We start from the raw sequence: 25,705 nt of genomic DNA, 5'->3' as shown, positions 1-25,705 counted from the left end.
GTGTCAAGTGAATGTGCCACCTCCAGGTGTATTGCACGGCTGGTCAGACAAGTGAAAATCACTCCATACCTTTTTAGAAGGCTTCTTCCTCTTTTCACTTCTATGGGCCCAAAATAATCAACTCCCACTTTAGTAAAAGGAGCCTTGTCTGGCACAACTCGCTCTTGAGGCAGGTCTGCCATCTTCTGTTCCCCAAGTTTTCCTCTGTGCCGTCTACACACCATGCACTCTGTAATAGTCTTCCTTGCAGCTGAATTGGCATTGATTATCCAATACCTCTGTCGAAGTCTGTACAACATGTGGTTCCTCCCAGCGTGTCCTAGTTGTTGATGGATATGACGTAAAATGAGCTGGGAGACATGCAGGTCTTTGGAAAGAATGACAGGGTGCTTGGTTTCTGATGGTAATGCAGACCTGTTCAAACGACCACCTACTCTGAGGATGTTGTCCTCCAGTATGGGGTCTAGTTTGTACAGTGGGCTGTCCTTGGAGACGATATTTAAGCCATGTTTGAGGGAGGCAATTTCACTCTTGAACCTGTGTTTCTGAACAAAACGAATTATTGCCTTTTCTGCTTCATCACAATCGTCTGGAGTCAAATGTTTTCCACAGAGTGTGGCTTTGAAGATCTTGAGTTTCTGTTCAACTGTACTTTTCACTCCAGCATCTTTGTCATCTTCGGTAGCTTTAAGTTCCTTTCTTTTTTTACTCAGAAGCAACAGAAGTCCTTTAAGTTCAAGGAACCAGGCAACAGACGTTTTAAGCTTCTTCCAAGATGAGAAGTAGCTGATGAGATGGTCTGTTGGATTTTCTGAATCCTTAACAATGGCATTCACTGCCGCTTCTCTTTTGACCTCCGGGTCATCAATGGGAATCACTGAATCCATTTCCAGTGTAGGCCACTCATTTTCAGGCAAATACAGGAAATCTGGGCCTTTAATCCATTTTCCGTGTGTGAGAAATTCTTCAGCTCTCAATCCACGTGATGCTTCATCAGCAGGATTGACCTTGGAGCCCACATACTTCCACTGGTCAACATCTGTAGCTTCTCTGATTACAGTGACTCTGTTGGCAACAAACGTATGAAAACGTCTGGTTTCATTGGAGATGTATTTGATGACAGTCGTGCTATCGGTCCAAAACACTGACTTCTCCAGTGGCCACTGTAGTTCCCTTTGAAGCATGCCATCCATTCGGACAGCAAGGACTGCTGCTGTGAGTTCCAAACGAGGAATGGTGATGTGCTTCAGAGGTGCAACTCTGGCCTTTCCGGCAAGAAATGAAACATGCACCTTATCGTCTCTATCTTTATCCTTCAGTCTCAGGTACGATACTGTACCATAACCAGCTTCACTGGCATCAGCAAAATTATGAATTTGTGCTGTCACAGATGTTTCAAAGTTCAGGGTTTTGATACAGCGTTCCACCTTGAATACACTCATCCTTTGGAGGTCGCTCAGCCAATCAGACCACTGTTTGGAGAAGGAGGGGGAAATGTGTTCATCCCACTTCAGGTTTTGCCGGCAAAGCTCCTGCAACAGTAACTTGGCTGGCATTGTAAAAGGAGCCAAAAATCCTATAGGGTCATACAGAGAGCTGACCACCGACAAGATACCTCTCCTAGTTTGTGGGCGTGGCTGTAATGAAGTCCTAAAGCTGAACTGGTCGGACTCAACGCACCATTGCAGTCCAAGTGCTCTTTCCATAGGCAGGTGATCTTTGTCCAAATCCAGCTCTTTCATCTCTGCTGCTCTGATGTCACCTGGGATCGATGACAAAACATAACGGCTGGTTGTCACCCATTTTTGAAGGCTGAATCCTCCCTGACTACAGAGCAGAGTCAAATCCTTTACAAGCTTAATTGCATCTCCCTCCGAGGATGTAGACTTCAGGCAGTCGTCTACATAAAAGTTGTGATTGACTGTTTTGATCACTTCAGGAGGGAAGTGAGTTGCATTGTCCTCTGCAGTTCGCCTCAAGGCGTAATTGGCGCAACTGGGGGACGAAACAGCTCCAAACAAATGTACCCTCATTTATGAGTGCAAAAAGTACTGGAACTTCCGGGATCCAAGAATGCATATGCCGTGAATTATGTCCCAGTAAGTAGCCACTACACGCAAATCATTAATCATACATCCAAAATAGCATACGTTTATTATTATACACGATGATGATACAGCTCCCAGGGGAGCTTTAGAGACCCCCAGGGGAGCTGATGTCTGATCTAGGGGAGCTATAGCGGACCGGGCTCCCCTCCTGGATCGCACCCTGAATATGATCACAGTGTCATGCTCCCCAACGCCTCAAATATATAATATATATGAGGTAAATTCTGTCAACCCCAGCTCGAACTGAGCGTCCACGTATTCCGTCATTGTACTCACCTATTTCCAGGTTCTGATGTTGTCGAACTCCTCCGGCAGCTTCCTGAAATCCAGTGTTGTTGTAAAAAAAAAATCAAGGACGCTTCTCGTTCTCGGTTTCACGGCACCACTTTTGAAGTCACAAAGGTCTATGTTCTGGTTCTGATAAGATCAGAACCGGCTGGATCATCCTCTGCGTTGTGAATTGTGTTTCCTAAAAACCCTTGTACTTTAAAAAGACCAACTGGTCTTGTTCGACAGCAGCTAAGCAGCAGGAGAAATGAAGAGGAGAAGGTGTACTAGTATCTGTTTAATTCAAAGTTAAGAGTGTAATTACAAAAGTTCTGGGTCAAATTACAATAAAGAACACTATAATATTCAAGGTACCGGAGCACTATGCCGCTCGTCCTTCTAACCTGTTCCACCCCACGGCCACGGTACCGACCCCTTTTTGACATTATTATCATATATTAGTATTTTTATGAGTGATGCAATAAATTAACGTTTTTAAAATCAAACGTTTTCAAGTATTATTATCACTACTATGTCACAAATACATGTAGAATGTAAAACGTTAGGTTGGCAATAGTTTAGCAATAGGTTAAAAGTGAGTTTATATCATTTTAAGTTTTTATTTTTCACTCGCGTTTTTGACGCTGAAGCGTAAATGGAAATGTTGAACCATGGGAATTGTAGTTTTTTTGCAGACATTTTGAAGAGCGCCTCGCCAGCTATCTGCCAGCGTCGGAATTTCTCAAAACTACACTTCCTGTGGTCCGCTATGGTCGTTCAAAGTTCGGCGTTCTGAATGAATCATATCAATAATTGTTATGATTCGCGATAATAAGCTACAAAAGGTAACGTTTTTGACAAATATTGAAACGCAGTCAGTTTCTCCACACTATTGTAATCATGTAGGAATAATTAGATCTGAAATTAGTTACAAAATGATTACACTGTGGGAGAAATAAAAAAGTACAGTCGATTACATTAAATATCTGTATATGTTATTATGCATGCCTGGTGATACTATATCCAAATTGAACTCGGCCATTTGAAAGATACTATATGTATATATATATAAATGTGCGAATTGGCTATAATAAGGTAATGTATAAGCATATATTCTATATTCTATAATAATATTTCAAATTGCATTGGTCCGGATGGGAGAATTCAGTACTGTATATACAAAACCTTCAATTTTATCATCTTCCCTTTATTAATTTCCTTAGATCTTTTTTACACATGATCTCAAGAGGGTACTGAATTAGCTCAGTGGCAGTTTTTTAAGTTTGGTCATTATTATCATGGTTTTATTCACTGTCAAAGATGAAAAGAAAAATCATAATTCATATTTTCCTTTGTTTCATCAGAATTTAAGCAAGCCTAGTAATAGACACAATATTTCTGACACTGAGAATACATTCATTGATCATACATCATAGATGTTCCTAGATACCAAGAATATGCAAATAGCCCTTGTAGAAGTGGAGCAATATTCCATTTACCATAGGTATACATTTTATGCAGATTTCACCTGGGGTGGAACAGGCTAAGAAAGCAGATTAAAGAATGATAGTTGTTGAGTTGTTGATGTTCTTTGTTGTCTACAACAAAGAATAGTCTTTTCTCCCTCCAAAAGCTCTGTTCCGTTGATTCTCCTCTGCCCGCGTCCGGTCCGCTGTGTGAAGGTGGGTGTCGTCCTGTGGTGGTTCCGTTTCTTGTGTCTCTCCACCTTCCCATATTTATCCATGAGCCCGAGACCCTGGGCGTGACGTCACCAAGTGAACTCACGCCCAGGATTTCCACCCAATCGCGAGCCTTGACAGAGTAGTTGAAAAAGAGGGGCCGTCCCCTGAGGCCCACCAGATATTTCCTTTGTTTTCCAATCAGAGAATAAACACCGTCTATCTAACATAATACTTTGGTAGTTGAACCCAAGATATATATATTCGAATTGAGATTGATTGCATAAACACAGAGATATCATTTTTGAACAGTTTCTCTTGATGCTAAATGAGAATCACAGTAGTTGTATCATTAAGTCCACTTCTATAGATTTCTAATCATCTTCTTTTAACTTAACTCAATAGCTATTTTATACAGTTAGTATTCAACATATTTAAGTGTTTTCCAATGTAGATTCAGAAGTGGCCTAATTTCAACCTCTGTGATTCCCATTCATAACCATGTCATATTTCATATCATTTAACTTAGAAGAGCCTAATTTTCCTAAGACAAGCCAAATGGTGACCTCCTAGTGTATTTTAATCATTATCCCTTATCAGTTAGAGGTGGTTTCTTCTACAAAGCCCACAGGATGTTTCTGCAAGCAGGCACCTCCACTGTTTAGTGAACCCACACTAATCACTGCCCAGCAAGACAGGAGAAAACCAGGTGGTCATATGAAATGCCGGTGCGTCTGTTGGGACACCCGATACTCCTTTGAAGTGAGATAACCAACTGTTCTCAGGGAGATGTTATCTCTGGTTTTAAATAGAAACTTGGAAGCTTGTATAGTAATAAACGGGGGTCTGCTGACACAGCCGTTTGTTCTCATTTAAAAGCTGGCCGACCAGCGTGACCAGTATCCTGTCGTATTTACATAGTGTTAGGTCCAGTTTACCCAGACCAACTGACATTCTTCCAGTGCCTAATTTAATCAATCACTTATCACTGATCTAATGTGAGACTTCTAAAACGCATGTATCTGTGGGACTCAATATTCAACCAACATAATATTTCCATAATGATCGGACAGTTTGGACTGAGAATTCCACTACAGCTGCACTGAGATACTGTTATGTATGACAAGTTCATTAGTTGTACGTACATTCAACTCTAACCTCTTAAGAGCCCTGCAAATGTTGCATAAAACGCCTGTCGAAAGTCAATTGTACGCTATTCTGGAACCATTTGTAGCAGATGCATAAGTCTGGTATATTTTGAAAGAAAACACTCTGACAACAGGAATAATCATAATCTGAGTGCTATTGCCATAGAGTTACAGAGGTTTGAACACACTGAAATAAAAGTATTTTTTAATTTTCGTCTGAATTATTTTGCAAACAGATGCCTGCACATCTATCTACTCCATAGTTATTAGCTGAAAACACTGCTGGGGCCCCATAGCCTGAAGTCTTACCTAGAACATGTCCAAAGTCGATAACAATATCACAAACTATTTGTGTTTTACACATGTTTATGTAATTCAGATTCAGATTTCAGATTCAGAGTTTTGCCACATGGAATCAATACAATCAGAGTTCTTCATACACAATCATAAATATCATACCATGGACAAAAGGAGCAGGAAGAAGAATAAATCTTATAGTTACCGGCCCCTTATTCCTAAACTAGACTTATTCCTAAACTAAGTATTTACTTGATGGTCGGCGTACAACCTAATTTACTCAAAAGAATAATTTATACCATATACAAGAAACAAAAAATCCACAATTTAAACAAGATTTTTTTTTAAATTATAATAATAATATATAATAATAAAGAATAAAGAATAAAAGAAAGAAAAAAATAAAAGTTATATTTCACATAGCTCTGCTCAGCGTCTGCTGCACATACTTCACTCCAGTACATGTGCACTGAATAAAAACTCACACATTTTTACCTTTACCTACCAACATCCGTCTGGCCACACCCCCATCCGCCACCTATATAAGCAGGGGTGTGGCCATACACTCACCTCCTTCTTCACTTTCACCACAAGAAAGTGCCTGTCTACCCAATCACTTTGACAAGGTTTATTAGCTGAAGTAAAGCGTTCACATTATTTCTTGCTTTTTTCTTTCTCTCATAAATTTCTAAAGAAAAAAGCTAAGTTATAATGTTTACCTCGGGGGGTCGCGCTAGCAACGTCACCCTTCACCAGCGGTTCTCCGTTGCCTCCTCTGCCGTGTGTCTTGGGGCGGGTTTGACGCCGCTGTTGTGGACGTCATCCGTGCTCAGTAGGCGTCCGGTGGGTAGCTTGCCTCTCCGAGGAGCTGGTGCACCAGCGCCGTCTCCTGTGAGATGGCCTGGTTCCTGCTCTGGTCCCTCCGCCTCTGAGGGGTCGTCTGCCATTGGGCGGCCGGCTCCTCTCGAGGCGGAGGATTTGCGACGCAAGCTTTTTGCGTCTGCTCGCTCCCGTCGTAGGATGGTGGCGTGCAGGCGCGAACGGTCTGGTTTCGGGGAGTTGCTGGAGCCGGATGAAGGTGCGTCTGTCTCTCCGTGGCCGATGGAAACGGAGGATTACATGGTAGAGGCAGATGCTCTTTTGTTCGACACTCCGGTGGAGACATGTCCCCCTCCATTTTAGGTTGAAATGGCAGGGGGTGATATGTCTCCTTGGGGTCCCTCGTATTCTGGTGTCGGGTTAGAACCTCCGACTCAGCGACGAGATGCCCTGCTATCAGCCACATCGGAGAGTGGCTCTGCAATGGGCAGTAGTCTGTTGTATGTGAGGGACGCAAGCTCGGTGGAGGGAGGTACGCATGGGGAACTACGTGCCTTGTTCCCCGAGCTCATGGCGGCGGCAGTCGCAAACGGCGTGCCGCTGCCGCAGCCACTGCCTGCTCCTGTCCCTGATGATCTCATAGGTCACTTATGGCAACGTCGTCGGAGCCATCCTGCATCTGATCCAGCTGCAGGCCATCGCCGCCGGGAAAGTACACGCCCTGGCCACTCTAGCTCAGCGCCATCTTTGGCTGGAGCAGGCGCGTGTGCCAGACAGAAAGAGGCTTCCACTACTGACGGCACCCCTCTCCGATGCTGGGCTCTTCGGGTCGGCGTTGCAGCTCATGACTGCAACCTGCAGGGAAATGCAGGAGGAGCGGTCCATGCTCCAGCATCACTTCCCCCCGCCCGATGTCACCGGTGGAGTCAGGCGGAAGGCCACTGCTGGCCCTTCAGCGAAGAAGGCCAGGAGGAGAGAGGGCGCCTTGACCACTGCAGCCGGCCCATCCACGCTCGGAGGTGACGGTAGGGATCGTCGAGACCAGGCAACCCTTTACTGTCCCTCCGGGGCTCCCCGGGGTGGCAAGCCACGAGCGGCTCGTGGCAGGCGCCACTAAATGATGACTTTTTCCCTTATTGTTTCCGCTGTTCCCTTCCCCGGCCCACATATGATTTTGTCCAAATAAAAAGTCCCTCCTAGGAGGGACTGTATTTTGTTACAAACTGTGTGTTTATTCACTACATATGATGGGGATACGATGTGTTTACCTTCGCTAGTGTGGGTTTGATAGGAGGGCTAGACTTTTAGTCTTTGTTTGGTCACTACATATACATGTGTGCTTAGCTAGGCCTGTGGCTTAGGGTTTTTTCTTCCTCGGCCTGAAGACTTATGTTCTTCATATAAAGGTAGAGGTTAGTTGTGTGTTCTGTTGCTTAAAAGCGGTGATATTGAGCCACAACACTGTTGTGTTGGTCTGCAGAAGCGCTCGTGTGTGTAATGGTACCACGGTCTTTTAGACCGCGCTCTCTCTATCAAACTTCTGTGTTCTTGTAACATAAAACACGGGTGTCGTGTTCACATATAAACCTTGGCCTTGTTATAAACTCTGGTCACAGACTTCGTCTGTGGCTAGCGTGCATTGGGTAGCTTATCCTTTGGATATACGCTGTTCGTTAGCATGCTGGCTACTTAGGTATCATATGGCTATTGTTGTTGTCGTATACGAGGGTTGGGTTTGTGAAGGGGTAAAATGTATAAACCCCTCCTTCCCTCTTCTGATTGGTCGGGGGGTTTGACCCTCTTTTCATTCTGTCCGGCCACACTGGTGGGGGGGGGGGGGAGGTTTCTCTGACTCCGCACCTATCACGGGCAGTTGAGTCATGGGATTCCCCCCGTCATAGAATACGTCACTGGGCACGTTTCTATTGGACGATGACTTCCGTGAGTTTTTTACAGGCCCCATGTTGGTCCTTATTGTCAAGTTGTCGTGGCAGAGCGTAGGAACTGGGTGTTCTGCTACGCTCGATATAATGTGTAACTTGAGCCGTTTGGTCACATGGCTCAATGTTACATTGACTTTTCAATTTGTGGCTCACGTGGGAAGTCTCTCTGAGGATTCCCGTCTCCCTCTTGTGGAGAGGTTGACGGGGTGTAAAAATAAAAAGATTTTTTCCCTCAGCCGAGTCACATGGGATTCATGTCAGTCTGTTTTTTCTCTTTTATATAAAAGAGGAAATAAAGCGCGACGGCTTCTTGTCGTTCTCCCAGGCGGCTTGGAGGAACAATGTCTGGTGTCTTATGACTATCCATTGATGTGTTTGGGTCTCGACGTGTATATAAGTGCTGGCCCTGGGTGCTTCCCATGGGAATCACGCATGGGCCTGCGCGCCCTGGTTGCTCATCATTAAAACTGCGTTTTTATGGGGCGACTGGGATGGAGTCTGTACTCTTCCGAGTGCCAGTGTAGGCCTGGGATAACCCCTTTTTGAAAACTGAAACACTTGTACTGCGGTATAGCCAGTGTATACCCGCAGGTGTGTTTTGGAGTTTTTTCCTGAGGGGTTATAGGAACAACCACCTCATGTTGAACCAAGAAGGTGGTTGATTCCCTGGTGTGTTGGAGCAGAGTCAACTCCCGGGTTACCCGTTTGAGTGTGCCCCTGCACGTTCATGACGTCTGCCAATCGTGTCAGCCTTCTCTGCCTCGGCCCCTCTAGAGCGTCAGGGGGGTTTTGTGGAGGCTTTGACATGGTGCTCAACAATGCCAGCATACGCCCCTTCCGCCGGGGTGCTGTTTTCAGTTGACCCCTTTGGCGCCTGTCTCGTCTGCAGTGCTCCAGGCTCGGGTCAAGTGCCTGCTGCCTGGATTGAGGGATCGGCCTCTTCTGGAGGTCGTCTCCCCGGTGCGCTACCTGCTCCCGCTGTTGTGTAGCCTCTTGAGTGCTTCGAGTTACAGCCATGCCGCCCTGAACGCGTCCGATGTCGTTCAATTTCGGAGGCGGTGTAGGTTCAGGCCTTGGTTGTGCTTGGTTGGTGACTGCCTGGATATTCCAGGGGCAGTGAGCCAGGCGGCGTGCTATTGGGGGGAAGGGCCTGCTCTTGGATGGGCCCTGTCCGAATACGCTGGCGATGTGGGGGGCGGTGTCACTAGTGACCGCCCGGTGAGGTCTCGATGCTGTGGCGTCATTGGCCTCTCCAGGCCCCCTTTTTCCGGGGGGATCCAATCCCTTCTGGGTCTGGGTCCTCCTTCGCGCTCCGCTGCTACGGCCTTGCCACGGGGTCGCGCTTTGCTCTTGACCCCATGATTTTGGGGGTGGTAACGTGGTTTGTTCCTTCCGTTCGTTCCCTGATGGCATGCGGGTTGCGCGTGTGCGTAGTCGTGGGTGCATCCCACGGTCTGCTCACCCTGTGCGTTAAGTTGCTCGAGTTCCTCTTCACACGGTCGGATCCGTCTCCCTCCCGTCCTCCAATAGGGAGGGTCGTGGGGGCTCGGGTCCTCCCCGGTTCTGATGGTTGTGGGGGGCCTCAGTGGGGTACATTTGTCGGCGTGAGCTCTGCTCAGCTCCTGTGGTGCAGCAGACGCTGAGCAGAGCTATGTGAAATATAACGTACGGTTATGTATATCACCATAGTTATATGAACATAGTGACGCTCAGCGTCTGGACGCCACTGCAGCCCTTGATCTTGCCTTGTGGTGAAAGATTGAGAAGGAGGTGAGTGTATGGCCACACCCCTGCTTATATAGGTGGCGGATGGGGGTGTGGCCAGACAGATGTTGGTAGGTAAAGGTACATTTGTGAGTTTTTATTCAGTGCACATGTACTGGAGTGAAGTATGTGCAGCAGACGCTGAGCGTCACTATGTTCATATAACTATGGTTATATACATAACCGTACGATCTCACCATTCAGATCACATTTGACTTTCATACTGACATTTTTTTTTTTTTTTTTTTATAATTCTTTTTGAATTGACAAACACTATTACATCCCTTAAGCTTGCTATGGAGAGAATTCCACAACTTTACACCAATAACTGAAGGACACATCTGTTTAAGTGTGGTATGTGCAAACTGATGTTTAAAATTGTATTTTTTCCTACTAAACTCACTTTCTAAATGAAAAATATTTTTTAGTTTTTCTGGCAGTGTATTATTTCTTGCCCTAAACATAATTAACATTGTTTGAAACTTAACCATGTCTTCAAGTTTAATTATTCTAGATTTAATAAATAATGTGTTTGTGTGTTCCCCCATACTTCAACACAATAACTGAGATAAGGTGAGATGAGTGAACAGTAGAGTGTTCTCATTGCCTCTAACACATCCTTTACTTTATTCATAACAAAAATACTCTTGGACATCTTTTTTTTAACGTGTGCTATGTGAGATTTCCATGTTAATTTATCATCCATAATCACACCAAGAAAACGAAATTAATTAACTATGGTGGTATGGTAATAGTATGTATTAGGCGTTTTTCCTAACAGGAGTGTGAGTCAACACTACCTCAGTCCCCTCTCCCCCTCCCCCACTAATCTCTTGTCACATACACCACCGCCACCCCTTCTGACACAATACACAAACAAACCCTCAACCCCGTCAACCCCTTCAAAAGCAGAATGTGAAATCTATAAAAAGAATCCTAGCATAATGAGTGGGAACTTGAAGATGCTTTGACAAGGTGTCAGGTGACAGTCACATCATCAGTGCCCCTCTGGCTTTTATATGCAAACTGGAGATGGTCTAAGCCAGGGGTTCTCAAACTTTTTTATACCACAACCCCATTTTATTTAGGATCTTTTTTTGGCGACCCCACACTTGATGTATCACATAATTTCAACGTGGAATTAAGGAATATCAAAATAAAAGCACACGTTGTTGAACTTGATAATGCATATTTATTAGAAATTTGTATTACAGCACTATGTTATCAATACACATAAAACGAGGTATATTTAGCAAAAATATGTTGCCAGAACATAAACAAATATATAATAATAATAATAATACCTTGACAAATTGGCTCCAGGATTTTTGAAGACAGGCACAAAATAAGACATTTTCCATGATTTTGACACTATTTGACAAACAAGCAGGTGTAGCCGGTGTGATCTCGCTCTGCATTGTGTTTCGATTCCTGTTAAGGGATCGCCCTGAGTGGGAGTTGAACGCCGGTCTCCCGCACCGCGGGCGGCATCACAGACCACTGTACCAAGAGGTGAATTCACTTCTAAGTACTGGGTCTGGATGCCTCTGGGGAGTGAGTTTACTTGCAGTACCGCTTAACATCCACAGTCACTTCACTATACAAGTCCCTTGTGACTGTGGATAGACATGCGGTACCTCCGTTACACTCACCCCCCTAAACTCACTCCACCTAGGGCATCCGGGTCTATCGGCACCACCTGTAGCCGGTGTGATCTCGCTCTGCATTGTGTTTCGATTTGACCCCTGTTAAGGGATCGCCCTGAGTGGGAGTTGAACCCCGGTCTCCCGCGCCGCGGGCGGCATCACAGACCACTGTACCAAGAGGTGAATTCACTTCTAAGTACCGGGTCTGGATGCCTCTGGGGAGTGAGTTTACTTGCAGTACCACTTAACGTCCACAGTCACTTCACTATACAAGTCCCTCGTGACTGTGGATAGACATTAATGAAATAGCTCTAACACAACACCTTTTAGTTGATGAATATTGTCTTTCAGTACTCTCAGGTTATCTGGCCCAGGGGCAGATTTGGGCTTAATCATACAAGACAGGCTATAGACGCAATTTCTTGTTCAGTGAGTGTAATTGGAACATACTCCGGAATGGAGCTACAAAGAAAGCATTTAAATCATTGGCAAAAGATGGAAAAGGGTGAGATGGGGGGGGGGGGGGGGGTACAGTACGTTTATGCTTTATTTCCCTGCCCATCATCTGGTCTAGACCTTCCCATGCTTTCTTGGCGTTTCCTGAAAAATAGTGATTCTCAACTTTATCCTTGTATTCAATGTTTGCCTTCCTCAGTTTGGATTGTAATTCACATCTCTCAACTCCCAGACGGTGTAAGCGGACATGGCTGGTTAGCCTACACCTCTCCCGAAGGCTAACCGGCCATGTCCGCTTCCATTCATTGTGCTAAGCTAGGCTAACGTGCAGCCAGATAGCTTTCTACTGAACGCACAGGGAGAAAACTGGTATCTATCTTCTTGTCTCTCTCTGGAGAAGACGATAAGCTAATTTCCCAAAATGTTAGTGTGTTCTTTTAAGACGACAAAAAAAGCATAAATAACAGCAAACAAAGACGGACAGGTGAGACGCAGGGTCGGCTGCAGAGCCACGCCCCTTCGTCATGGTTGCTTTCACGCTGTTTTGGATTCTAAGGTTTAATGTTTTCCAGTGAAATTGGATTTTGGTGGAGGGCTTAGGAGGTTACATTGGTTAAAGGTGCTATAGATAACATCCATGCATGCAATACTTTTATCTTACATTTCTAAAAGTTCTGTGGATGTATTATTATTTCCCAATGATTACTCTACATAAGAAATGTATCTATAGCAACTTTTATTTACTGTAAGTCTTCTTCTTCTTCTTCTTCTTCTTCTTCTTCTTCTTCATCGTCTTCTTCTTCTTCTTCTTCTTCTTCTTCTTCTTCTTCTTCTTCTTCTTCTTCTTCTTCTTCTTCTTCTTCTTCTTCTGGGAGTACAGGGGGGCAGAGGGAGGCTGGGGGAGGACATGGAGCAAAAGAGCCTATCGTCACCACAGCACAGAGGAAGAAGAGGAGGAGGAGGAAGAGGAGGAGGAGAGAGAGCACAGATTGTGGAGTGCGTCTGAGATAAAGAGACCTCATAATGTCATTATGAGGAAGACAAACACACCTAGTACAGGTAAAACACCACATGTGTTAATTTAACTCCAGTTCTAATACCAGTACCTTGGTCCAGAGACCAACTCCAGTTCTAATACCAGTACCTTGGTCCAGGGACCAACTCCAGTTCTAATATCAGTACCTTGGTCCAGGGACCAACTCCAGTTCTAATACCAGTACCTCGGTCCAGGGACCAACTCCAGTTCTAATACCAGTACCTTGGTCCAGGGACCAACTCCAGTTCTAATACCAGTACCTTGGTCCAGGGACCAACTCCAGTTGTAATACCAGTACCTTGGACAAGAGACCAACTCCAGTTCTAACACCAGTACCTTGGTCCAGCGACCAACTCCAGTTATAATACCAGTACCTTGGTCCAGGGACCAACTCCAGTTGTAATACCAGTACCTTGGACAAGAGACCAACTCCAGTTCTAACACCAGTACCTTGGTCCAGCGACCAACTCCAGTTCTAATACCAGTACCTTGGTCCAGGGACCAACTCCAGTTCTAATACCAGTACCTTGGTCCAGGGACCAACTCCAGTTGTAATACCAGTACCTTGGACAAGAGACCAACTCCAGTTCTAACACCAGTACCTTGGTCCAGCGACCAACTCCAGTTCTAACACCAGTACCTTGGTCCAGGGACCAACTCCAGTTGTAATACCAGGACCTTGGACAAGAGACCAACTCCAGTTCTAACACCAGTACCTTGGTCCAGCGACCAACTCCAGTTGTAATGCCAGTACCTTGGTCAAAGACAACGGCAGGAAACCTAACATGTCTTTTGATGTGGGAGTAAATCAGAGTACCTGGAGGAAACCCATGGAAACACAGGGAGAACATGCAAACTCCGCTGGGGTTTTGAACCCAGGACCTTCTTGCTGTGAGGCAACATTGCTAACCACTGCTGGGGTTTTGAACCCAGGACCTCCTTGCTGTGAGGCAACAGTGCTAAACCACTGCTGGGGTTTGAACCCAGGACCTCCTTGCTGTGAGGCAACAGTGCTAAACCACTGCTGGGGTTTGAACCCAGGCCCTTCTTGCTGTGAGGCAAGTGCTAACCACTGCATCACCATGCGACCCATATTTTTCTTATTTGTTTCCTTTGACTTTTTAAATCAAGTTTCAAGTTTCTTTATTAGTTGTCATACAAAAGTACAGAATACTTTTATATAAAATGCTTCTTTCTGTTTTGCTCCAGAGATTGTGCTAGATAAAAATAGATAAGTATAAAATAAGTATAATAAGTATAAAATAGAAGTCAAGTACGTAGACAAAAGTGTTCAAATGTCTTTCTTTGTTTTCTTTAAGTTAATATACCAGTACCAGGATTATGTACCTAGTATGTATTTTATGGTGTGGGAGGAAACCAGAGAACCTGTAGGAAGCACACATGAACACAGGGAGAACATGCAAACTCAGCACAGAAAGACCTCCTACTGGCCGTGGCGCCCACATGTACATGCAAAGGCCCGCACACACACACACACATACACACACCCTTCAGATTTCTTCTTGACTAACAAAACTCTCTTCTTCGCTTCAGTCAGTCAGGCAAACAGTCATTCACTCGCTAATTCATTGACTCACTCACTCACTCACTCACTCACTCACTCACTCACTCACTCACTCACTCACTCACTCACTCACTCACTCACTCACTCACTCACTCACTCAACTCTACTCTACTCCTTTCCCCTCTCCTCTCTCCTCTCCTCCTTTCCTCTCACTCTCTTCCAGGTACATCATCGTCACTCCATTCCACTCCATCCCGTTGCAATGGTGACAGAGCCTTGGGGGCGGACACCTTGAGGCTGAGGGCGGGGCTGTTCTGCGTGTTTCCATATTTGGATGTGCACTCCTTGCTGCTGGTGGCTGAGGTGTGCTCTGATTGGAGGTTTGTTGCTAGGCACCCGGCAGTATGGACACGCCTCCGACTGGAGAATGCACGAGTCTCCACTAAGGTACAAGATCTTCATCATTATCATCATCATCATCATCATCATCATCATCATCATCATCATCATGTTATATATATATATATATATATATATAATTTTATATATATATATATATTATATATATATACTGTATATATTATACATATACATGATTATACATAATAATTATGTAAGAGGAAGTAATCTGGTTATCTTCTGGAATCCCAAGATTTCCGATTCTTGATTCATTACAATGATCTATTGAGAAGGAGAATGATTAGATTCTGGATTGCTGTTAACCTTTAGTGTTACGAACTAGAGCCGTCTAGGGGGTATGTCATTTGGCAATCTAAGCTCTAGCCCTAACATTCAGTGTAGCATTGAGGAAAAGACAGAAAAGTTGAATAAAGGGTCTGGTTTTCAAAGGAGACAGATCTGTACACCAGTTCACGGGCCTGGGGCGAGCACTGGCAGCGGTCGGTCTCGTAGTCGTCTAAAACTACTAGTTAAAGTTTTTATAGGTTGGTTGGTCCTGAGACAAAACAAACACTGGTTCTCGAAACAAATAAAGTCCATGGGGGCGACAGAGGAGGTAGAGCAGTCGTCTGGCAATCCTGAGGTTTCCGGTTCGATTCCCGCTCCTCCCGGGCAGCGTGTCGATGTGTCCTTGAGCAAGACACTTAACCCCTAATTGCTCCTGATGAGCAGGTTGGCACCTTGCATGGTTGCCTCCGCCGTCGGTGTGTGTGAATGTGTGAGTGAATGGGTAAAATGTGAGTAACAAATTGTAAAGCGCTTTGGACAAAAGCGCTATATAAAAAAGCAGCCATTTACCATTTACCATGGGTTGTTCATGGTGAGTCGATTTCTGTAGTTAGGGCAATGGAGGAGAATTCAGCCAACTCCCTGGCGTTAAAGGGGACATGCATTGCTATTCCTAGCACTATTTGGGCAACTTTACACAATTCCTGTAAGTCTATTGAACACATCTGTAAGGTTTTATTCCAAAAAATTCATTGTTTTATATTTCTAATCAAGTACTCAAAAGCCAAATTTTTCTCACTTTGGATTTCAGGCTGTGTTGGCCTGGCTCCGCCCATAAGCACTTTGAGTGACAGTCATCCACACAGTCTGCGACTGGCACAGAGAGAGATAGAGAGAGACTGAGGGGGATACTAATTAATTTCGCCACGGGGGGCATAATCCCACGGGACAATGCATTGGTAACTTGTTTCAAATGACAATATATACCTCTGTGATTATTATTGTACGGATCGGAATACGGGTGTGCACGTGGGAGCATGCGCAAAAGATATTACAGTGATATGCTAGTGCTCCCGACTCGAGAGAGAGAGAGAGAGAGAGAGAGAGATAGAGAGGGAGAGAGGTAGAGAGACAGACAGACAGAGAGACGACAGCGCGACACGCGTGTGTGTATGTGTGCTCTGTCGCGAGTGTGTGTAAACTAAGCAGGGGCAGACAGCTTAGGAGAGATCGCTCAGAGAAACGCAGCGCATGAGCCTCTCTCTCTCTATCTGTTTCTCCCTCTCTCTCCCTCTTTCTCTCCCTCTCTCTCGCTTGCGCTCTGCCTCTCCCATTTGAGGAAGTGTCGGGTTTCACTATGTGCTACAACCACAGAGCCAATCGGATCACAATCAGCTCCACCAGCTCCCAGTTATGTCACCGAGCGAGTCAAATCAGAATTACCTAATTAACTGGAGGAGGAAATTGTCTCAACTGAATGAGAGCAATATGGTATTTAGAGACACAGACCCATTGATACTAACCCCTATTACTATATAACAATGCTAAACACTGAAAAAAGCCATTTATAATGCATGTCCCCTTTAATGGCTGAACTCCTCCACTTCCTCGTTCGCGCTCCATCTCGAAAACACCAGCTGCACTTTATTGGTGATAAAGTTGCTGGCTCCCAGTGTAACCAATCACACTCATCCCCACACATTTATCAATCAGCTTAACCCTTTCACTACCACACTACCTTAATGGTTAACCCTTTCACTGCCACACTACCTGAATGGTTAACCCTTTCACTGCCACACTACCTTAATGGTTAACCCTTTCCCTGCAACAATACAGACGGTTAACCCTTTCACACTACCACACTACAGATGGTTAACCCTTTCACTACCACGCTACAGACGGTTAACCCTTTCACTACCACACTACAGACGGTACCTTATGTAGCGTGGTAGTGAAAGGGTGAACCTTCTATAGTGTGGTTGTGAAAGGGTTAACCCTTTGTCGTGTGGCAGTGAAAGGGTTAACCGTCTGTATTGATGCAGTGAAAGGGTTAACCATTAGTGTGGTAGTGAAAGGGTTAAACTGCTAGGGATTCTTGGCTGGAGGACTTGTTGACCATGGACGCATGCCTACTGAGGGACTCTTTAAGGGCCTTGATGCCCACCGGGACACTGTCCATGGGTTCCTTGTGAATTTATGATGCTGTATAATTAATATGTAAGAATGTGGTTTAAAAGAATGAAGAAATATAAAAATCGTGTGTGTGTGTGTGTGTGTGTGTGTGTGTGTGTGTGTGTGTGTGTGTGTGTGTGTGTGTGTGTGTGTGTGTGTGTGTGTGCGTGCGTGCGTGCGTGCGTGCGTGCGTGCGTGCGTGCGTGCGTGCGTGTGTGTGTGTGTGTGTGCATGTGTGTGTGTGTGTGTGTGTGTGTGTGTGTGTGTGTGCGTATTCCAGTTCCTCAGCTCTCTGTCTCAGTGGTGTACTCAGACTCATTCTCTGCTGCTGTCAAACCTCAGACCCAGAGCTAAACGACCCAACGAGAGCAGAGAGGATTACCATAGAAACACACGGTAATAGACACACACACACACACTACCATAGAAACACACGGTAATAGACACACACACACGCACACACTACCATAGGAACACACAATAATATACACACACTACCATAGGAACACACAGTAATACACACACACACACACACACACTACCAAAGGAACACATAGTAATAGGCACACACACACACCTGTAGGGCACATACAATACCATGCATTGATCATGAATATGCAAATCGGCGGAATGTCATGGTCGATGACGTTGACGAATCGTTGCAGCCCTAATACATTTGATATAATTTTTTTGCCGTTTGAAATTTCAGCACAAAACCTAAACCAGTAGCAGCTCATTTCAACATCAACAATGTCAATGCAGAAACATTATATACTGTGACGAAACTGGTGGGTCTCAGGCTCGCCACGGTTCAAATACAAACAAACTTGAATCCACAAGAGTCCACACAAGAGCAATATCAATCAATACAAGTATTGATTGAATTCAGGGCAGAATCCAGAGGGAAAAGCAAAAGAATGGTCGTGATTCAGTCAAAAACACAAAACAGGCTTGCAGACAGAAAAAGGCATTGTTCACAATACAGGGTAGTCGTCCAGTCCAGGGTCAGTACACAAGGGGGTATCTCAGCCAGTCCAGGGTCCAGTACACAAAGAACACCTACTCGCCTTTACCTCTCCTCTTACTACCTCTCACCTTCACAACTCTGAATATAACAATCTCTCTCTCAATAACAACAACTCCAACCTCCACTCAACTTACTCCTCTCTAACCTAGTGGTTATGTAGTGTATGGGACTGGGTGTGTGCACGTGAGATGTGGGTGGACTAATGATGCACAGGTGTGTTCTATCAGTACTAATCAGCTACCTAATTGACTCTACTCCTTCCGTGGCAAAAGTATATCCCATCCTTCACATATCCATCGGAGGGGGGGTGAGATCTGCCACAATACATAGAAATACAACAAGAAAATAACAGAGCAATGAAATGCATACCTTCTCCTTCACAGTACAGAGTGCGAACCAGGGGCGGATTTAGGATTGTAGGAGATCCGGGGCTTAGCCCAGATAGGATTTTTTTTACTTCGACACCACAACCTTTAACTTATACCACCACCTTAAAGCGGACAAAAGGCACTAGAGAACACTTAAATTCACACCCTTTAATTAATGAAGCAAACTATAATAATTTATAATAATAATAATAATAATAATAATAATAATAATAATAATAATAATAATAATAATAATAATAATAATAATAATAATAATAATAATAATAATAATAATAATAATAATAATAATAATAATAATAATAATAATAATAATAATAATAATAATAATAATAATAATAATAATAATAATAATAATAATAATAATAATAATAATAATAATAATAATAATAATAATAATAATAATAATACACTGTGTTTGTATTGAGAATTGCAGCTCAAAGTGCTTCACAACAGTACAAAAAGACAATGCACAACATTGGCAGATCAAGAGCAATGCATAAAGTGCAGACATAGGGGTGGGAAACTGATGGGTGGGGATCGGGCGTTGTGGACAGCGACTCCTACAGGTTGGTTGGTGCGCCTGCGCAGTAGAATCAGGAAGTGTCGGGGGCAGCGTGAGCCTCCCACGCGTTACTCCTCGCCACTGAGAGATCGAGCTGCGCAGGTGAAAAAATGCGACTGCTGTTACCTCAAGTACCGGAGGGGACTTGTGCTATATATGACTTAGTCCACATTGCAGCCGGCTTGTGGGAGGCAAGAAACAGCGTTCGTGACAGGGGAGGGTTGAATTGGATGATACGAAATTGGGATGGGAGAAAATATAGAAAATGGGAGAAAAAGTGGATAAAAAAAAAATATATAGATAGCAGCAAAATAGACAAAGTCAAGGTAAGACTTAGAACATTAAATCACATTGTTTTTCATATTAGGATCTAAGATCTAGGGTTAACTCGCCGAACGTTGAGTGCCAGGACCCCCGAAAACCAGAGTATAGTCGGGTTTTCATCGTTGTTTCTTTTATTCGATATTTCCATTCATAAAGACATGCCGGCAGCCTGTGTTATCACTGGGGATGGGTCTGAGATCTCAAAAGTCCAATACCGCCGCCTAACACCTATTGCTATTGCACTCCATTTGAAACGATGTGGCTTGGTGTCTGTCATTTTGGAAATGACACCAGACCACCCTGAAACTACACTCATATTCACAATGGTATAAAACGGAAATGTATGGATGGAAAAATGTTCTGTTTTTTGCATCTTGACCAGAAGAAACTCAATGACAATCGACTATATTATTAGATCCATAGCTATAATATATAATATAGCTTTAGGCCTGCAAACACAGAAACGTATCCCCATGTTAAAAGGCGCTGGCCTTTCAACAATAACAGTAAACAGCACCATCTGGCGCTGAAAGTGTTAATAGGCGTCTTTGTTTACGGTTTGATTATCACTGATACAAAGTAAAATAGTGCAGTGCAATAAAATAGTTAGTAAAATAGAATAAAATAATGCAATAGTGCATTGCAATAAAATAGTTATCATCGTATTTTTTCGGGAGGCCGGTAAGGAGTGCATTACAGTAGTCGAGTCGGCTTGAGATAAAGGCATGGATCTGGTTTTCAGCGTCCTTTTGATTTATAAATGGCCGTACTTTAGCTATGTTTCTAAGGTGGAAGAATTATGTTTTTGTCAACTTGTTGATTGTGATTTAAAGCTTAGGTCTGAGTCTACCATAACACAAAGACTCCCTCAAATACAGTTAGCAGCTGGATAGACTACAGATGGAAATTAGCTTCTGCTAAATCTGGTGCAAACATATTTTCATGTAACAATGATTAATTGTCAAAAAAAAATAAAAAATTAAATAGATTCAGGGCTTTTCAGAAAACATTCGGGGCTTGAGCCCAAGTAGCCACCCCCTAGCCCCGCCCCTGAACTAGCGCAGTGAAGAACTTTCACCCAAAACAGCAGAACCCATTACTTACACAAAATACAATGCAAATATGAATGAAGAAAATCGCCTTTGGCAAATGAATAGCACAATACTTTGAAAGAAATTATTGTAAACTACTAACGAGTCGGTCACAGTCAACCAGCACCTGCTAGCGGGTCTGACCCTTTGGTTTAGCTGGTTAGTGCGGCCCCCTGTGGGTCCTATGGTCCCAGGTTCAAATCCACTCGGTTACATTGATGACAGCGATCGAATCTCACTGCCCTGTGAATCTGTATCCAGGTTCACGTAGCAATGGGGGTGGGATCTCAGTGCTTTAATCCAGAGAAGGTGTGCACATGGACGAAAGAATGTGCGAGGACACACTTCTCGGGGGGAGGATGACTGTAAACTACTAACGAGTCGGTCGCAGTCAACCAGCTGTCTGCTAACGGGTCTGACCCTTTGGTTTAGCTGGTTAGTGCGGCCGTTTGTGGATCCTATGGTGCCAGCTTCAAATCCACTTGATTACATAATTATAAAAAACAGGAAGTTACCCCAAACAAAACAAAAGTCAAACTTGCCCACTTTTCTCCTTCAAAATAAAGGTTCTCTGCATAACTACTAGTTTAGGTGAAAATAAAGGTTTCTGTTTATAATCTAGCATAAAAACATTTCACTGCTACACAGGGATGGAGGTACTGTTGCAAGGAGTAGAAAATAAGCGTGACATCTTATTTAGTAGTGTCAATACGGGTACAAGGCCACCCAAAATAAGCAGCACGGGATGAGATAACAGGTGAGGTTAACGTGGTGTTGTGGTGTCTCTCTCTCTCTCTCTCTCTCTCGCTCTCTCTCTCTCTCTCTCTCTCTCTCTCTCTCTCTCTCTCTCTCTCTCTCTCTCTCTCTCTCTCTCTCTCTCTCTCTCTCTCTCTCTCTCTCTCTCTCTCTCTCTCTCTCTCTCTCCTCTCTCTCTCTCTCTCTCTCTCTAGAGGCAATCTGGAGCCAGGTGTGGAAGGCCTTACTGCGCTCAGCGGGCGGCAGTCTCCTGGTGCTACAAGTGTCCCACTGTCCCCACATACTGACCGACAGAGCGCTGTGGCTAGCTAGCTGCTACTGTCGTAACCTACACACTCTGTCATACAGGTAGGCTACATATGTGTGGCTAGCATAGCTGCTACTGTCGTAACCTACACACACACATTCATTATTAATGTCTGTCTGTGTTGTTGTCTCAGTCCATTCCATGTATTAATTATTAATGTCTGTCTGTGTTGTTGGCTCATTCCATTCTGTGTATTAATTATTAATGTCTGTCTGTGTTGTTGTCTCAGTCCATTATGTGTATTAATTATTAATGTCTGTCTGTGTTGTTGTCTCATTCCATTCTGTGTATTAATTATTTATGTCTGTCTGTATTGTTGTCTCAGTCCATTCTGTGTATTAATTATTAATGTCTGTCTGTGTTGTTGTCTCATTCCATTCTGTGTATTAATTATTAATGTGTGTCTCTGTGTTGTTGTCTCAGTCCATTCTGTGTATTAATTATTAATGTCTGTCTGTGTTGTTGTCTCAATCCATCTGTGTATTAATTATTCATGTCTGTCTGTGTTGTTGTCTCATTCCATTCTGTGTATTAATTATTAATGTCTGTCTGTGTTGTTGTCTCAGTGTAAGGGTTCGGTGTGAGGGTAGGTGAGGAGAACCCAATGCTGAACACGATAACAGAGAGAGGAGGCAGAGAGACGACGGAATGAAAATGAACGGGCTTTTACTTAGCAGTAGCAACAATGATACACGTTAGAACGGTACAAACAAAAGCAAACTGCAAAACCCGGAAATCAAACCTCAGCAGTGCTGGAAAAAAGTGGACTAGGAATAAGGAACGGACTCACTGGGAAACACAGGAAAACCTTACAAAGGTGAACAGAGATGGGCGGTTAGGTGGCCGAGCGGAGATTGCGTTTGTCACCAGCCCCGGAGCTGTGAGCTGGATTCGCCTGTTCGAATCCAGCTCACAGCTCCGGGGTTGTCACCAGCTTGGCTGGCCGTCTGCACTAATACAATTGGCTGTATTAGAGGGTGGGAGAAGCTGGCGGGGTGGGTCCGGGTCGTTGTAAACAGCGACTCCTACAGTTCGGTCGGGGCGCCTGCTAAGCGCGGATAGGACTCGAGGGGGATAGTGTGGTCCTCCCACACGCTACGCCCTCTCGATGAGAATCCGCGCTGCCAGGTGAAAAGAAGCGGTGATTGGCTGGACGTGTGTCGGAGGAAGCACGTGGTAGCCTCCACTCTCCCAGATGATCTGACTGTGGGGGGTAAGTGCGCAGCGACCAGGAAGGGACTGGGAATTGGCATACGACTAACATTGGGATGGGAGAAAATCGGAGGAAAATGGAGGGGGGAAAAGACCAAAAAAAAAAAAAAAAACAAAGGTGAACAGAGTACGTGACCGAACACAAGGGTAGAAAACAAAACAATGGCAATGGTGCGACAAGGAAGTGAGAAACGGGCAGTTATAAGTCAGTGGAGGCTGCTGACCGAATTTTTAGGTGAAGCACAAATTATTATATTATATTTATAAAACATCCCCCAATGTGTGTGTCAGTAGTGGCTGGTGAGTTAAAAAATTGGGGAGGACGGGAGAGATAAAAAATTGTAATAAAGAAGTACAGACACAGTGTGGTTATGAAGACAGCAGACAGACACTACAGTTAAAGACAACAGGCACTAGTAGTAAATACCTTTGAGTAACTCTTGACACACACCTCACTTACACACACACAACAATAGCTTAGTCAAGAAAGCAAATCAAAAACTATTTGTTTACAGCAAGATCAGACCATTTCTCATCCTCACTGTTTCAAACACATCTATTTCTTTCACTGTACTGCACTCTCACACTTCCCTGCTACAACCTTTCAGAACTACACAAAAAATCTAGCCACGTTCTATTTTATGCTCAGAAATAACACTTCCCCAACACTCACAGCTTTACTGCCAAGACACAACAGGCTACAAGTCAAGAAGTATCACCACATCAATCCCACATGCACTCATTCCAGTACACACACACACAGTATAAACAAACTATACTGCTGTGACGATTTCAATAAAACAGACCATTCTGAGTCAATGGTACAGAAAAACTGTACATTGGAATATTGGTAAACATATCGGTCAATCCCATTGTCCCGTGGGATTATGCCCCCCCCCCCCCCCCCCCCCCTCCCCGCGGCGATATTAATATTTGATTAGAAACGCAAGCGGGGGAAAGCTACCCGCTTGGTGTATTAAACAGGCAATGCCACGGCGGGCTATTGAGTTCATATGCCATAAATGTCATGTATGTTGTGTATGTCATAAATGTCAATATGAATTGAAAATGGGGGACCCTGATGTAAACAAGACGAAAGTCTTTCTCTGGTCTGCATCCCCTTAACAATTGTGTGTATTGAGCCGTACTGTATTGTACCCATTCTGCAATCTGTTAAATAAAGTTTTCATTCATTCATTAATTTGCTGTCTCGTTATAACACAAACAGCTCACCATGAACCATGACCAGCTTAATTACGTTAGTTAGCATCCAAGCTAGCGTGATAACGTTAGTACAGTAGTTATTAGCATCCAAGCTAGAAACGGCTAGGCTGCCTGCTTACCTGCAATAATGTTGTCATCGTCCTGGACAGAAAGACTTGTTAAATCATAATATCCACACTTTGTGCTGGTCCTCAGTAAATGTCCCGCCGGTGAAAAATAAGTTGCTATTAAAGTGCTAAATGTTAGATACACTAATATAGAGGTTTCGAACGTGGCCGCTCTGTTAATAAAATGTTCAATCAATCAATCAATCCCGCGAGGGGATGACGCAGCCCCTCTGTGTAGCTGCAGAGCAGCAGAGTTGGTACCATTCTCTGATTGGATTTCAAGGCTGTCAATCATTCAACCTCCGTGTAGCTGCAGAGCCACAGAGTTGGCACCATTCTCTGATTGGATTTCAAGGCTGTCAATCATTCAATCCCCCATTCAATGGCAAGAGTTTAAATGCACGGACCGTGCTTAGATGACGTTAATAGCCTATTTTGAGTGGCTATTATTTAATCCCGGTCAACCCGTGCAGGGAATTCTGCACCAGTTTTTACTGCAGCCATTACTGCAGTGCAGGCCTGAGCTCAGAGCTGTCAATTTTGGCCATTTTTGATGAAGAAAAAAAGAAAATTCACTGGCATTTTATTTTTACAGAGGAAAACATTTCTAATAAAAAATAATAATAATAATAAAAAAAAAATATATATATATATATATATATATATATTAGTGCTGTCAGGCGATTAAAAAAATTTATCTAATTAATTACAGGATTTGTAATTAATTAATCTAATGAATTGCATTTTAATCGCATAACCATTTTATACCTGATATTCTATATTCTATAATCATATTTCAAATTGCATGTGTCCGGATGGCAGAATTCAGTACTGTATCTACAAAACCTTCTGTTTAATCATCTTCCATCTATTAATTTGCTTAGATTTTTCAGGTCTGGTCAATTTGAGCATGGTGTTATTCACAGTCAAAGATAAAAAAGAAATTATTGATATTCTCATTTGGTTCATTACAATTTACTCAAAATAAAATTTTCATTCAATCAATCACCGTGCAGATTGATTGATTGAATGAAAATGTTATTAACAGATTGCAGAATGGGTACAATACAGTACGGCTCAATACACACAATTGTTAAGAGGATGCAGACCAGAGAAATACTTTCGTCTCATTTACATCAGGGTCCCCCATTTTCAATTC

General features: G+C 43.8%; 1 protein-coding gene across 1 annotated transcript in view; it reads left to right on the top strand.

The window, feature by feature from the left end:
- LOC311239225 (F-box only protein 41-like) overlaps nt 1-25,705 on the top strand; it is a gene marked incomplete at both ends in the record, with an annotated part of 104,890 nt that overhangs the window by 59,411 nt on the left and 19,774 nt on the right. The window contains 5 exon segments of the mRNA XM_084327520.1: nt 13,008-13,186; nt 14,912-15,135; nt 17,828-17,943; nt 21,891-21,915; nt 21,917-22,044. Coding sequence (XP_084183646.1) covers nt 13,008-13,186; nt 14,912-15,135; nt 17,828-17,943; nt 21,891-21,915; nt 21,917-22,044 — 672 coding nt within the window.

Source organism: Notolepis coatsorum, assembly GCF_963971535.1.
Source record: "Notolepis coatsorum genome assembly, chromosome: 1".
Lineage (NCBI taxonomy): Eukaryota > Metazoa > Chordata > Actinopteri > Aulopiformes > Paralepididae > Notolepis > Notolepis coatsorum.
Note: the sequence above shows the minus strand (reverse complement) of the source record. Positions and strands in the feature narration are given on the sequence as shown.